General features: G+C 39.2%; 2 protein-coding genes across 3 annotated transcripts; both read right to left on the reverse strand.

The window, feature by feature from the left end:
- Positions 1-1,671: 1,671 nt before the first annotated feature.
- Positions 1,672-3,211, reverse strand: LOC125779182 (uncharacterized). The gene has a single exon (XM_049459823.1). The coding sequence runs from the start codon at positions 3,182-3,184 to the stop codon at positions 2,591-2,593; it is 594 nt and encodes a 197-aa protein (XP_049315780.1). The 5' UTR covers positions 3,185-3,211; the 3' UTR covers positions 1,672-2,590.
- A 1,720-nt stretch (positions 3,212-4,931) lies between these two features.
- Positions 4,932-15,944, reverse strand: LOC125779105 (uncharacterized). 2 transcript variants are annotated; one of them, XM_049459644.1, is made up of 2 exons: positions 15,322-15,944; positions 4,932-15,221 (listed from the first exon to the last, which is right to left on the reverse strand). In XM_049459644.1, the coding sequence occupies exon 2, from the start codon at positions 7,164-7,166 to the stop codon at positions 4,932-4,934; it is 2,235 nt and encodes a 744-aa protein (XP_049315601.1). In that variant the 5' UTR covers positions 7,167-15,221; positions 15,322-15,944. The 2 variants fall into 2 exon arrangements, with proteins under 2 accessions (XP_049315601.1, XP_049315602.1); XM_049459645.1 differs by having other exon boundaries at positions 4,932-12,786; positions 12,876-15,944.
- Between the last annotated feature and the right edge of the window lie 114 nt (positions 15,945-16,058).

Raw genomic sequence — 16,058 nt, forward strand, 5'->3', positions numbered from 1 at the left:
AGGTCTTAAGATGGCTCCATCCATTGCATATATTGCACCTGACCGAGGTGGAGTTTGGATGGAGCCTTTTAGCGCAGACGCAGCAGAAAAATTCCTCCGGGCCCGGGTTGGACTCAATGCCAGCACGAGTCAGGAGGATACGGAGCAACCCTGCTGCAAGGCGTTGCTCTAAGGACGACACACACAGATTAACACTCACCGATCCAAACGGGGTTAGATCGCCGAAAGAACAGCCCTTGGTCGGATAAAATCCGAGTCAATTCCGGTGCGTAGAACCGGCTGTCGTGGGAATTTAAGAAGATCCATCAAGCTACCTGGCTGTCTCCGGATCGAAAAACTACCAACCAGATCGATCATGTTGTGATGGACGGAAGACACGTCTCCAGTGTTTTAGATGTGCGTGAGGTCCTAACATCGACTCGGACCACTATCTTGTTCCAGCTAAGATTCTCACCCGCCTCTGTGCAGCAAAAAACGCACGCCAACAAACACAAGGAAGGTTCAACGTCGAGAAGCTGCAATAACAACAGACAACCGAACGATTCTCTACTCGGCTTGCACTCCTGCTCTCTGAGAGCACTCGTCAACAACTCGGTATAAGGGAACTGTGGGACGGCATTTCAAACTCCTTACGTACAGCTGCAACCGAAACCATTGGTTTTCGGAAAGTGCAAAAGAACAGCTGGTACGACGAGGAGTGCCGTGTCGCAGCGGAGAGAAAACAGGCTGCCTACCTCGCAACGTTACGATCGACCACAACACGTGCGGGATGGGATAGATACCGAGAGTTGAAGAGGGAAGCGAGACGCATTTGCAGACAGAAGAAGAAAGAGGCCGAAATGCGTGAGTACGAGCAGCTTGACAAGCTGGCCGACAGGGGTAATGCTCGAAAATTCTACGAAAAAATGCGGCGGCTTACAGAAGGTTTCAAGACCGGAGCATACTCCTGTAGAACCCCCCAAGGTGATCTAGCCACCGATACCCAGAGCATACTTAAATTATGGGGGAACACTTCTCCAGCCTGCTGAATGGCAGTGAACGCACAACACCAGGAGAAGGCGAACCCGATACCCCAATCGATGACGATGGAGCAGACGTTCCATTGCCCGATCATGAAGAAGTTCGAATAGCAATTGCCCGACTGAAAAACAACAAAGCGGCAGAGGCCGACGGATTGCCGGCCGAGCTATTCAAACACGGCGGCGAAGAACTGATAAGGAGCGTGCATCAACTTCTTTATAAAATATGCTCGGACGAAAGCATGCCCAACGATTGGAATTTAAGTGTGCTATGCCCAATCCATAAAAAAGGAGACCCCACAATCTGCGCCAACTACCGTGGGATTAGCATCCTCAACATCGCATATAAGTTTCTGTCGAGCGTATTGTGTGAAAGATTAAAGCCCACCGTCAACAAACTGATTGGACCTTTTCAGTGTGGCTTCAGACCTGGTAAATCAACAACCGACCAGATATTCACCATGCGCCAAATCTTGGAAAAGACCCGTGAAAGGAGAATCGACACTCACCACCTATTCGTCGATTTCAAAGCTGCTTCAGACAGCACGAAAAGGAGCTGCCTTTATGCCGCGATGTCTGAATTTGGTATCCCCGCAAAACTAATACGGCTGTGTAAACTGACGTTGAGCAACACGAAAAGCTCCGTCAGGATCGGGAAGGACCTCTCCGAGCCGTTCGATACCAAGCGAGGTTTCAGACAAGGCGATTCCCTATCGTGCGACTTTTTCAACCTGCTTCTGGAGAAAAAAGTTCGAGCTGCAGAACTCAACAGAGAAGGTACCAACTTCTATAAGAGTGTACAACTGCTGGCGTATTGATATTGATATAATCGGCCTCAACACCCGCGCCGTTAGTTCTGCTTTCTCCAGACTGGACAAGGAAGCAAAAGAAATGGGTCTGGCAGTGAACGAGGGCAAGACGAAATATCTCCTGTCATCAAACAAACAGTCGTCGCACTCGCGACTTGGCACTCACGTCACTGTTGGTAACGTGTGGTCTGATATACTTACTTTCTATAGTATACCTATGAGTTGGAAAATAAATGCCCTGGTTTTCACACGTTATAAAATATTTATTTCACTTTATTATGTCACAGTAGAACCTTGTGTTCTTTGTATACAACTCGGTGTATTTATGGTGTATATTCCACTGTTGGACACTGTTGTTGCTTCACGTCACTTGGCGATTTGATGAAAAGAAAGGATATTGCGGTGATGGCTGCGGTTAAATAAATTAAGACAACTGACTATCACGGACGAATTTCTTGCTGTACGGATGGAACGGAAAAGAGACCAATCCCGGTCGGGTCAATCCCTTTTGATGGTTTGGGTGGTGAATATTGGCTAACATTACGAGTCGTCTCGTTGATGATCGTATGGTTGTTGTGTTGCAGTGTTGTAGTAGTGATCGGTGTTTGATGCGTGTGTGTGTATTGGGGTATGCTGTGAGCTGTTGTGTGATGAGGTTTTGTGACGTGATATGATGTGATGTGTGGTGATGTGTGGTGATGTGATGTGGGATGCTGCAGAACGCTCATAGCTCATGTGAACATCCCGGCCCCCCTAGGCGAATTAATCGGCTAGGAGCCGTTGCAGCTGTTGTAGTGTACTGAGTACAGCGCTCAACCCTGTTGAACGTCGTTGGTGCTGACGATGAGCGTGGCGTGGCGGAGATGGCAGTGTACGCGTTGTGGTTGATTGGCTGCTTCGTCGACGCCGGATAGCATCACTGCGTGGTCTGGTACGTGTGTTGGTGCTACTTTCCGACGGATTGGCTCGGCGAGGAAAACGATGGAATAGAGTGTGATGGGGCCTCTGGCAATATTGACAGGCGCCGTCGGCCCAGCACTCTATGGTGGCGTGGTCATCTGCCTGGCAGGTCATGCAATGCCCATGGGCTCTTGCAACCTGTTTTCGTTGAGCGGGCTGCATGCTCTTAAAAATGGAGCATCGTTTCAGGGCGTGTGGGCGATGGCACAGGCTGCAACATGGAGGCCCCTGTGGCTCCAATAGCTGCTCTTCTCTCATCTCCCTGACTGCTTCGGCGGATGGCGGTGGTCGCATAACCCTGGTCCTTGGAGCGGCAACGGGTGCAGCCGACGCTTTGGGTATAGCGATTTCGGACCTTACGGTGTTGGAGGCGGTTTGGGTCTCCTCTACGTCCATTTCTATGGGAATTGTTATTAAATTGATTTTGTTTATAATATTAGAATGTAGTTGTTGTAGCTACATATCTATACATATATATATGTATAATAAGTTGGTCTTCAACGCGCTTGTTTGAATTTATTTTTTGTTTGTGTACGGATTATAACGCATGTTAATTTCGAATTAGCGGAATTGATTAATTATTTTTCGATTAATTTTGCGAGTTATTTTGCGGTTTAGTTTGAAGGTGTTCTTCGCTGTTTGGAAGAAAACACAGTTTGGTGACTGGTCGAGTTAATATGCCGGTTTGTGTTCGCACATCGACTACTCTTATGTGACCATCTGATCCTCGATGAACCTTTTCAATGCGGCCTAGTCGCCATTCTGTTGGAGGAAGGCATTCGTCCTGTATGATTACGCATTCTCCTGCCTTGGCTTCCTTTTGGCCGTTTTCCAGCGATATCTCTTATGGAGATCTTTGAGATAGTCTTCCTTCCATCTGTGGCTGAATTCGTGATGGAGAATCTTGATGTGCGGAGAACATGGAGGTATAAATTGCCAATCGATCCCTTGGGGTGCATATTTATTAACTATTTCAGGGGAGATTTCTTTCATGAAGTTTATAAACTCCTTCTCGGTTGCTCTTTGGGCTCCGACAAAGTTTTTCCCATTATCGCTCATTATTTTTGAAGGAAATCCGCGTCGTCCGACAAAGCGTGCAAATGCTGCAAGAAAAGCCGCAGTGGTCAGATCTGAACAAAGCTCGAGGTGTACTGCCTTTGTCGTAAAACATACAAAGACAGCCACATACCCTTTTCTAAATGAAGAAGACCTTAACATGGAGGCCTTTATCTGGAAAGGTCCAGCAAAATCAACCCCAGTGATGGTAAAGGGTAGAGCATAGTTGCAGCGCTCAGGTGGTAAAGCTGCCATGATCTGCGTACGCATTTTGTGTTTGTACATGGTACATGGTTTACACATGAAAATCGTCCTTTTTATTTGTGGCTTTAGTCGCGGTATATAAAATTCTTGACGGACCATTTGTTGCATTAATCGATGCTCACCATGCAGTGTAAGATGGTGCAGATATGCTAGAAATAGGTAAGTAAAACGGGATTTCTCTGGAATAATGATGGGATGTCGTTCGTTATAACTAAGGCTGGAGTTCGCCAATCTTCCATTTGCCCTTATTAATCCCTTAGAATCCAAGAATGGATTTAATACGAGAAGTGAGCTTCCCTTTTCGAGAGGTCGCTTTTCGAGCAACTTTGATTTCTCTTTGCTGAAATAGCGAGTTTGTGTATATAATATTAGACTGACCTTGGCATGTTGCAAGTCGGAATGCGTTAGTTGTACGCAAGGATCATTTGGTGCTCCTTTCATTTTAAGTTTAAGTCTTTGAATGAATTTGTGCATGTAAGCGACTACTCTTAGTGCTCTAGCAAATGACGAAAATCGGTGGAGAATATCATCCTCTTCTGGAGTGATATGAAAATTTTCAATTTTGCGACTTTCCGGCGCTATTATATTACGAGCGGGAGACTTTGGCCAGAATTCTTGTGATTCTGTTAGCCATGTTGGACCATTCCACCAGAGCGTAGTGCTGGTGAGGTGCAGTGGCTTGCAACCTCTTGTCCCAAGATCCGCTGGGTTATCTGCACTTGCAACATGATGCCATTTTGCTGGGCCAACTAAGTCTAAAATTTGGGATATTCGGATACATAGGTCTTCCAGCAATAGGGTGGTTTTTCTAACCATGCTAAAACTATCTCTGAGTCTGACCAAAGATTTCGGGGTCGAAAAGTTTTGCCACCGAGGAAAGTATTTGGCGTTTTGTAATGGCGGACATTGCAGATATTGACTCAATTGTATATGAGAATTGATCTGTTATCGCATTCCATTGAATTCCTAGAGTTTTAGTTGTACTAGCCTTTTCAAATTTAAGGAAGTCTGTATCTAATAAGTCTTCTTTTTTAATGTCTTTTATTATATCAGAGTGATTTGAAGTAATTTTCTTTAAGGGGAATCCCGCTGAATTTAGTGCTTTGATCACTTGAGATAGTGATTCGCACGCTAAGGACAAACTGTGGCTACCTGATAGTATGTCGTCCACGTATGTTTGTGTTTGCAACACAGAAGATGCTAAAGGCAAATTTGTTGCATTTGTTTTTGCCACTTCATGTAGTGTCCTGATCGCCAAATAGGGTGCGCAATTGATGCCAAAGGTGACGGTTTTAAGTTTATAGTCGCTGATTGGACTATTACTTGATTTGCGGAAGACTATACGCTGGAAATCTTGGTCATCTTCATGTACTAGAATTTGTCTGTACAGTTTCTCTACATCCCCATTGAAAACGTATTTAAACATGCGCCAATTTAGAATTAGCAACATGAGATCAGGTTGTAATGTTGGCCCTGTGTATAGTACATCATTGAGTGATTTGCCTGAGCTCGTACACTTTGAGGCATTGAAAACCACTCGTACTTTTGTTGTAATTTTATCAGGTCTTATTACCCCATGATGTGGCAGATAAAAAGATAAATATCTACCTTTAGATACTTTTTCATATGGTACAGCTTCTTCCATATGATTGAGGCCAAGACATTCGTCCATCACATTATCGTATGCCGATTTAAGCTCACTTTTCTTTATCAGGCTTTTTTCCAGGCTTAGAAATTGCTGGACTGCTGATATTCTAGAGTGGCCTAGAGCTATGGTTTCAGGGAAAGTTGGTTTGAAAGGTAATCGCACAACATAACGACCATGTTCGTTTCTTGTTGTTGTGGATTTGTAATAGGCTTCGCATGCCTGGTCTTCTTCTGAAAGCTGGGTGATTTGGGGTAATTCTTCTATTTCCCAAAATTTTTTAAGTTGATTATTTAAAAATTCGTTTGAAATGTTTTCCACTTGTGTGGTGAAAGAATTGATTTTTTCAGGGACTTGGCCACTTATAATCCACCCAAAGATTGTATTTTGGGCTAACAATTTATTGGAGATTTTCTCAATACCTTCAAGAATTATTTGAGGTATTAAGTCACTGCCTAATAATATGTCGATTTGTGATGGGGTATGACAATTGGGATCTGCTAATTTAAGATGTGAGCATTTTTCCCAGTGTATTTTATTTACTTCATAGCTTGGAAGCAAATTGGTAAGTTGCGGTAGAACGATAGCTTGCGCATCTATTCTAATATCCGCATTTGGAGATACTATCGTAATTGGGCATATTTTGTTCGAATTTTGGATAATTCTTCCGCCCATTCCCGAGATTTGGAAATTTGAATGTTTTATTGGCAATTTGAGCCGATTTTGAGCTTTTGATGATATAAAGGATCTTTGAGATCCTTGATCTATTAGTGCTCTTAGTTTGAATAAATCACCCTTATGTGCTATGGTGATGACCGCAGTGGGTAAAAGAATTTTGCTTTCATTTTCTGAATGAAGCGCTTGAATTTTTGCTGCTTTAGAGCAACATGATTGTTCTTCCCTTTTTTCGGGATTTGAGATTTCGGGATTATCACTTTTGGTTGTAGTGACTAACCCGGTGGTTTTATGAAATTGATTTTGCTTCATATTTTGAAAGTTCGTAATATGAAGCAATGAGTGATGCCTTCGTTGACAGTACACACAACTAAATTTGCTTTCACAGTCTTTTGTCGTATGAGCATTCGACAGACAGTTGATGCAAAGTTTATGTTGTCTGACAAGATTGTTTCTGTCAGATACGGATAATTTTTTAAATCTCTCGCAAGATCTTATGTTATGACCTCCCTTACAAATTTCACATACTGGTTGCCATTTATTAGTTTGGTTTGACACGAAAGTGTGACTTTTATTAACGTGTCTATTGTATTGCATATTGTTGCTGGCTTGCGGTTTGAACAAGGTTTTACTTGAGTCATTTTGATGACTTTTTAGATTTATATTTTTGTTGTCAATTCGCTCAGCTATCTCGTATTGAGCAGTAAGGAATGCTTTCATTTGCTCCCATGTGGGCATTTTTTTTCTTTCCACAAGTGATTGTTCCCATCGTAGTAACGCAGCGTCAGGGAGTGTTTCTGCACAAATAGTTACTATGATGGGTCCCACGATTCTGTGGAGATATTTTGTGTTTTTAACACTGATATGCAATTAGTCACTGTCGAGTATAAATTTTGAAATTCCTGGCTGGTTTCTTTTTGAATTTTTGGTAGATGTAATAATGTTTTTATTGGGTTTTCTATCAAAACCCTTCCATTTTCGTATCTTTCGACTAGTGCTTCCCAAGCCAGCTTAAAATTTTCGTCATTTATAGCGAATCGCTTGACGATACTGCCTGCTTCCCCTTTTGTTTTGTACCTTAGATGGTATAACTTTTGTGCTTGTGAAAGTTTAGGATGGTTTATATAAACGGCAGTGAACATGTCCCGGAAGGACGGCCACTGGTCATAACTTCCATTGAAAACTTCAGTATCACAAGCTGGTACCTTTAGATACATGCCTTTATCTAGGTCATCTTTTGGTGTTGTAACTACTCTGGGAGGGGGAGTAGTGGCTCTACTTGGCCTTACTAAACTTATTTGTTCATTTATCATTCCCTTTGTTAACTCATACTGATCGCGGCAGTTATCACATTTGGCTGTCGCCGAAGCTTTTGCGTTTTCTGGGAGTTCTGCGTCGTCAGTATCTAGTACTGTATCGTACGCTGCCAGAAGGCGAGCCCAGAGATTGTTCACACTTTCTAGTTTTATATTTAAAACTGATTCTGTGATGTCAGTAATAGAGGAAGCTTGAAATCGGGTACAATATCTTATAAAACTGTCACTTTCAGTGAAGAATCTTGATATTGTCTGATCTTTTGATCTTTTTTGTTTTATACTCTGCTTTGAGCGTGTAGCTTCTGCAGGTGTGCTTTGTGATTTATTATCATCAGCCATTTTTGGAATTTCCAATAAAACTTCTTTAGATTTATCAGATTGCATTAATTGAGTTTGAAGCTTTTAGCTTAAAGTTTTGTCAACTAAATAATTGTTTCAAAATTAATATTGCTACAGCAATGTAGTCAAATAGGAAAAGTATAAATTAGAAATTATGTTGATAGAAGATTAATTTTTGTAAAAATATGTATATATTTGTAAAATATATATAATGTGATCAAATTTTCGTTTCGCTACCGCAGAGATTAATCCTTTTTTTTTGTTTTTTTTTGAAAAAGTCCAATATATATATATATATATATATTTTTTTAATGTGACTGAAAATTTTTTTAAAGTGTATCAAAGTATCTTCAGTTCACTCGCGCTTATTTTGTATAATTGTATCTGCACGAATCAAGAACGCGAAAGAAAAATAAAATACGTAAAATTGTTTGTATGTATCTATGTTTTATTACCATATGTTTGCATATGCATATGCTTTATATGTTTGTTTTTGTTTAGCTTTTCTCGTATCCCTTGTCGTTATCAATTCGCTAAATATGTATGTATATATGTTATAAAAGTGTAACATATAACACTTCGCTAATCGCACATAAATGTATAAACGCGCGGAAAAAATAGAAATATATAATATGTATATGTTTATACATTTATTTATGTAATGATCTATGTATGTATGTATATGTGTTGAATAGTAGTTCAAATGTGAACTATTATTAGAAAATAGAAAAAGAAAATTGAAATAAATAATATCTGTATGTTTATATATTTATAATTATGTATATGAGTTGATGTATGTCGCACGGGAGTTGCATATGCTTACCGGCACATAGGTACATATGTACATAAATGTAATGCCTTTTTTCCTTTCTATTATTTCTTTATCCGTTTTTTTTTTTACCTACTTTTGCTTGAATGTTCTAAGCGATCCAGCTTGTTGCTTTAAAGCCCAAGGGGTATCGCTGGAATTTTGCAAGCAACGAGTACTTGTCTTGTGAATTGTTTTTGTTATGGTTTTTGGTAGTGTGTTTGGAGACACGATTTGAACATTCAAGCAGGTAGTTTAGTATTATTATGTGCTATAGCTTTATGCTAAATTATGTATGTATGTACATATGTACTATATGATTGCATATAAATATATAGACATGCATGTATATTAAAATTGGAAGATTTGCAATTTTATGAGAATATGCTCATATATATGTATGTTTTCTTTTTTATATATGTATGTATATATGTATTTCGTTTTCTTTTAGTATCTTCCGCCTTTGCTTAGGGTTTGAGCGATCCTGCTTGTTGCTTTTATTTATAGCCCAAGGGGTATCGCAAGAATTATTGCAAGATATACTTGACTTAAGAAAAATTTTTTATTTTTGAAATTATAATCGGGTGCCTAACGACACAAGTTAAGCAAAAAGCGGATACTTGTACTTTTTTGCAGTTATTATTTTTTGTAGATATACATATATCGAACTGTTAAGAACAGTTAACGGTGCCCCGAAATACCATCAAACTGTACCTTAACATACATACATATATATGTGCATAAAAAATGGATTTTATATATTTGTATATATCAAATTATGTGTATATGGAACGGACTCACTTTATTTTCCGCCAAGGGTTTTGGGTCATTGAACTTATACCCTTTTTTTGCTTATTGCAGTTCCTTTCCCTTTTATGTATGTATGTCCAACGCTGTCCCTGCTGATTTGCTGTCTTTCTCTTTGTTGGTTGTTGGTGTAGTCTCCCGAGACAATTTATGGTAATTGTGATTTGTGTATATGCCTGTGTATATCGCCTGTTTGTTGTTTTAGAGTAATGTTTGTATGTTTGTTGAACTTTGTGATTTTACCGCGCCCGTTTTTGATGTTAGTAGGGTTTGGTTTTGTTGCTTTGGTTTTTAGTTTATTTCGCGCCCGTTTCCGATTTTAGGTTTTATGTTTGACAAACTTTGTTGTATTATTGCCGCGCCCGTTTTGATGTTAGAATTTTATTATTATTATTATTTTTTTTTTTTTCACCTTATGTTTTAATTTCTTTTTTGTATCTTTTTCACATCACTTTCTATTTTCTGTGCGATTCTGTGGTTTGTTTCGTTTTTCACTATAATTTTGTTCTTTAATTTGTTCACGTTCACTTTGTTCACTTAAACTCTTCCTCTTTTTGACGAATTTTGTGCTTCAACCACTTGCGCACTTGCCAGGAAGTTATTGAAATTTTTATTTTATCTTTTTTCTTAGGTGCCTTTCTGAAAGGCTCGAAGGACCATATGGTAACGTGTGGCACTGATATACTTACTTTCTATAGTATACCTATGAGTTGGAAAATAAATGCCCTGGTTTTCACACGTTATAAAATATTTATTTCACTTTATTATGTCACAGTAGAACCTTGTGTTATTTGTATACAACTCGGTGTATATTCCACTGTTGGACACTGTTGTTGTTTCACGTCACTTGGCGATTTGATGAAAAGAAAGGATATTGCGGTGATGGTTGCGGTTAAATAAATTAAGACAACTGGCTATCACGGACGACTTTCTTGCTGTACGGATGGAACGGAAAAGAGACCAATCCCGGTCGGGTCAATCCCTTTTGATGGTTTGGGTGGTGAATATTGGCTAACATTATGAGTCGTCTCGTTGATGATCGTATGGTTGTTGTGTTGCAGTGTTGTAGTAGTGATCGGTGTTTGATGCGTGTGTGTGTATTGGGGTATGCTGTGAGCTGTTGTGTGATGAGGTGTTGTGACGTGATATGATGTGATGTGTGGTGATGTGTGGTGATGTAATGTGGGATGCTGCAGAACGCTCATAGCTCATGTGAACAACTGTTGACAGTCATAACTTTGAAGTTGTAGATAATTTCGTCTATCTTGGAACCAGCGTAAACACCACCAACAATGTCAGCCTAGAAATCCAACGCAGGATAACTCTTGCCAACAGGTGCTACTTCGGACTAAGTAGGCAATTGAGACGCAAAGTCCTCTCCCGACAAACAAAAACCAAACTCTATAAGTCACTCATAATTCCCGTCCTGCTATATGGTGCAGAGGCCTGGACGATGTCAACAACAGATGAGTCGACGTTGCGACTTTTCGAGAGAAAAGTTCTGCGAAAGATTTATGGTCCTTTGCGCGTTGGCCACGGCGAATATCGCATTCGATAGAACGATGAGCTGTACGAGATATACGACGACATTGACATAGTTCAGCGAATTAAAAGACAGCGGCTACGCTGGCTAGGTCATGTTGTCCGGATGGATGAAAACACTCCAGCTCTGAAAGTATTCGACGCAGTACCCGCCGCGGGAAGCAGAGGAAGAGGAAGACCTCCACTCCGTTGGAAGGACCAAGTGGAGAAGGACCTGGCCTCGCTTGGAATATCCAATTAGCGCCACGTTGCGAAAAGAAGAAACGACTGGCGCGCGGTTGTTAACTCGGCTATAATCGCATAAGCGGTGTCTACGCCAATTAAGAAGAAGAAGAATGAATCAATTGAAAAATATATGATCAGCTGCGTTTGCCAACTTCTTCGCTCACTGTCTTTTGCCAACTCTGTTCGCCAACTGTATTTTGCCAACCGTCGCTACTCCTTGAGATTTGAAGTTGGTTGCTGCTTGCCAGCATCACACAGGGTGTTGCCAACATTACATTCGGTCATCCAGCTTGTCATCTGTCTGACAGACAAATCTGAGATGACAAATCTTCATCAATCTCGAAATGTGACCAAAGCTTCATATTATCAACACTAGTTGATGTAACCCTGGGTCCCATAAAATCTGCTGCTTTTTTGACAGAGTACCTCCCATTGCGTTTGATTTCAATGACTCTATAAGGTCCATTAAATTTGTTCGATAACTTTTTACTTCAAAAAAATTTTATTGCAACTAAATCTCCTTTTTGTATTCTGTACTGCATTTTCGCTTTTGTCTAAATTTCTTTTATATTTTGAGCTTTCTGAATAATTGCTCTGCATTCTTCTCTCATTGTTCGACGATCTTCTTGGAATAACTCCAATAATTCTTCTTGGAGTAGTTTTATAATGTGACATTTCGCTTTTCATCTTTACTCTACACTTAATTTCGTAGGGTGTAAATTTTGTTGACGAGTGAACGTGCGCGTTTATAGCTTTTTGTACCATAGCTGCATACTAGTACCACTTCGCTGGATCATTAGCCGACAACTTAGACAACATAGAAATAATTTCTCTATGGACTTTTTCGATTTGTCCATTGCCTCTAAGAATGCCTGTTGTTATTTTTATATGCTCAATTTTATTTTCGTTACAAAATTCTTTATGGGGTTCCATGAGTTTCACAGTTTCAAAAAATCTAAAAAAATTTGTATCTTATTAAATTCTATAACATCCCTAGAATATTGTCCTAAATTTTCAAGTTGATCCGACTAATAGTTTCGGAGTTACAGCCATGAAAAGGTGGATGCTCGCGGTCAGGTAGAGGCTGAGGGCGCAGTAGGTAAAACGCAGCTGCATCTCATCTGTTGTTAGCCGTTATTCTTGTCCCTTTTTTCTTTATATAAGGTAAACTACTGGAAAATATTTTGTTTGGTCATTTCTCGTTAAACTACGAAGTTCATTTTGAGGTTATAAGTGTTTGTTGTGCATTTTACTCGATAAAAAATGCCGTTTAAAGTGTCTAGAACCCAGATAACGGAAGGTATTCGTAGAAAAGATAGATCTAAAAAGAGGAAACAATCGTTTAATAAAAAAATCCTGAGGTAGATGTTAATTCTTTCGCGAGTACGAAACTTATCCTTGCCACTCAACTGTGCAGTCTCTGATGATCCTTCAAAAAACGTGATGCTTGTGCTGCGAATTTTTTTCTTTCAAATGTATCTTTGTAGTCAGCAAATGGATTTTTTTCTTTAGCAGCCGTTTCGTACTGATCAAAATGATTGCGTGCGGTATTGACGTATCTGATCAGAGATTCGTAAAGTTTCGTTACAACGTCCATGGTCAGGGTGCTATTCTGTAAACTTGGACTTGTTTTATTTATAATTCCCAAAAGATCATTCCACATTTCCGTTAGAAGAGCAGTCTCAAATTTTCCCATTTTTTTCTAGGCTTTGGGCTTCCTTTCTAGTGTCTCCTGGGTGATTGGTGTCACTTGCGATTGAAGACAATGCTTCAGAAATATTTAAATAACCATTTTGCGAAGCATTAATAGCATTGGCACGTGCAGACCATCCAGTTTCCGAAAGGGACTTTAGGACTCTATTTGCTCCTAAATGCTCTGTCAAAATTTTCCATCGTTTTGTCGAAGCCGAGAAAAAATTTAACAATTTTTGTACAAATTGAAAGAATGATACCGCTTCAGTAACACACTCAACAGCCTGAACACCCACTAAATTTAGCGAATGTGCCGCGCATGGAACGTAAATCGCAAATTTCTTTTATTCTTGACTAAACACCAGAGTATTTTCCAGACATATTTGATGCATTGTCATAGCACTGCCCGCGACAATCTTTTATAGGAATATCAAGGCTTTCAAAAAAGTTTAAAATGATATCTGCTATATATTGCGCATTATGTTTATCCATGGGCAAAAATTGCATAAATCTCTCAATAGGCTGTCCGTCTTTTACGTATCTAACTATGAAAGTTAGTTGGTCAACGTGGGACAGATCTGGCGTAGAATCTACGCTAATAGATTCTGATTTAAGTTCTTTGACAATGGTTTTCAAAACTTGCTGTCCCATTAAATTAATAAAATCATGACAAATATTTGCCGATAAATATGATGTACTTCCTTTTCCACGATTTCCGCAGTTTTGTATGTGATCAGCAAGAAAAGGATCAAATTCACTAATCAGTTCTAAGCATTCCAAATAATTCCCATTATTTTGCGATCCTAATGTCTTATTATCGCCACGAAAAGCAAGACCTCTAGAAGCCAAAAATTTCACTACTGCAACAATCCTCCTAAGCACATTCTTCCAATAGTTAATTTCTGTAATAACGGGTGATTTTTTTGAGGTTAGGATTTTCATGCATTAGTATTTGACAGATCACGTGGGATTTCAGACATGGTGTCAAAGAGAAAGATGCTCAGTATGCTTTGACATTTCATCATGAATAGACTTACTAACGAGCAACGCTTGCAAATCATTGAATTTTATTACCAAAATCAGTGTTCGGTTCGAAATGCTTTTTTATCGACAAATTTTGTTCAGCGATGAGGCTCATTTCTGGTTGAATGGCTACGTAAATAAGCAAAATTGCCGCATTTGGGGTGAAGAGCAACCAGAAGCCGTTCAAGAACTGCCCATGCATCCCGAAAAATGCACTGTTTGGTGTGGTTTGTACGCTGGTGGAATCATTGGACCGTATTTTTTCAAAGATGCTGTTGGACGCAACGTTACGGTGAATGGCGATCGCTATCGTTCGATGCTAACAAACTTTTTGTTGCCAAAAATGGAAGAACTGAACTTGGTTGACATGTGGTTTCAACAAGATGGCGCTACATGCCACACAGCTCGCGATTCTATGGCCATTTTGAGGGAAAACTTCGGACAACAATTCATCTCAAGAAATGGACCCGTAAGTTGGCCACCAAGATCATGCGATTTAACGCCTTTAGACTATTTTTTGTGGGGCTACGTCAAGTCTAAAGTCTACAGAAATAAGCCAGCAACTATTCCAGCTTTGGAAGACAACATTTCCGAAGAAATTCGGGCTATTCCGGCCGAAATGCTCGAAAAAGTTGCCCAAAATTGGACTTTCCGAATGGACCACCTAAGACGCAGCCGCGGTCAACATTTAAATGAAATTATCTTCAAAAAGTAAATGTCATGAACCAATCTAACGTTTCAAATAAAGAACCGATGAGATTTTGCAAATTTTATGCGTTTTTTTTTTAAAAAAAGTTATCAAGCTCTTAAAAAATCACCCTTTATATTGGGACAGCAACTCAGTATCAATTCGTCCAGTAGTTTTCATTCTTACAACATAATTCATCATAAATTCCCTGTGCTGTAAACTGTTCTCATGCTCTATCAATAAGTTACTTATATGCTTCCAATCTTTATATCCATTAGGAGAACTTAAATTATGTCCAGTACCAGTAGTGGTATTAAATAGACGGCAGCAATAACAGTATACAGATTTCTTTGCTAGTGAATAAAGGAGACATTTTCTTTGTAAAGACTTACCGTTCGTCAATTTACGAATAAAAATGTTTTTAGTTAAGTATCTATGTAGTTTTCTCTTTACCCTTTGAATCTGGAAAACTTGTAAAAGTTTCAGAGAAGTCACTATTTATATTTTGGAAAAACTCTGGTCCTTTTCGAAGCCAAATATCACGGACTTCTTCCGGTAAAATGTCGTCACAGTAAGTACCAGGGTCAGGAGACGCAGAAACATTATCTAAGCTTGCAGTTATTAATTTACAGTGGCTTGAAGTCGATGGTTCAGCATCTAATGTATGTTTGTCATTTTCGTCACATGTAACCTCTTTTTGCTGGAGACATTCAGAAGTACTTTTGTCTTGCGGTGATGATAATGAATAATTCCTTGCCTTATTTGTTTCTTCAACCGTAAAAAACGAAGTGAGCTTTTGAAGTTTTTCCGTTGTTTCTTTTTTAGCTGTAACTTTTTTTCTTTTTTGTGAACTACTTAATTATGTTCTTTTCGACATAATGAAATTGTTCAAAAATGAACATGTACGTTGATACCAAGGGACATTCAGTAGGCATCAATATATTTAGTTTTATTATACTTAAGAATATTCAACATATTAGATAAGATATTAAACTGCGTAATTCTCACTATTTTAAAAACACATACAGTCCACTAATATTGAATAATTACTTTTTCTCTCGCAATATGTTATCTTCGCCAATGCTGAGGCAGTATAAAGTAAATTCATAAACAAACACTTAAATAAATAATAAAATACTTAAAATGCATTGTCATGCAAAACAATAGCATTCAACAGACAATAACACAAA

This window comes from Bactrocera dorsalis, chromosome 6 (genome assembly GCF_023373825.1).
Source record: "Bactrocera dorsalis isolate Fly_Bdor chromosome 6, ASM2337382v1, whole genome shotgun sequence".
Classification (NCBI taxonomy): Eukaryota; Metazoa; Arthropoda; class Insecta; order Diptera; family Tephritidae; genus Bactrocera; species Bactrocera dorsalis.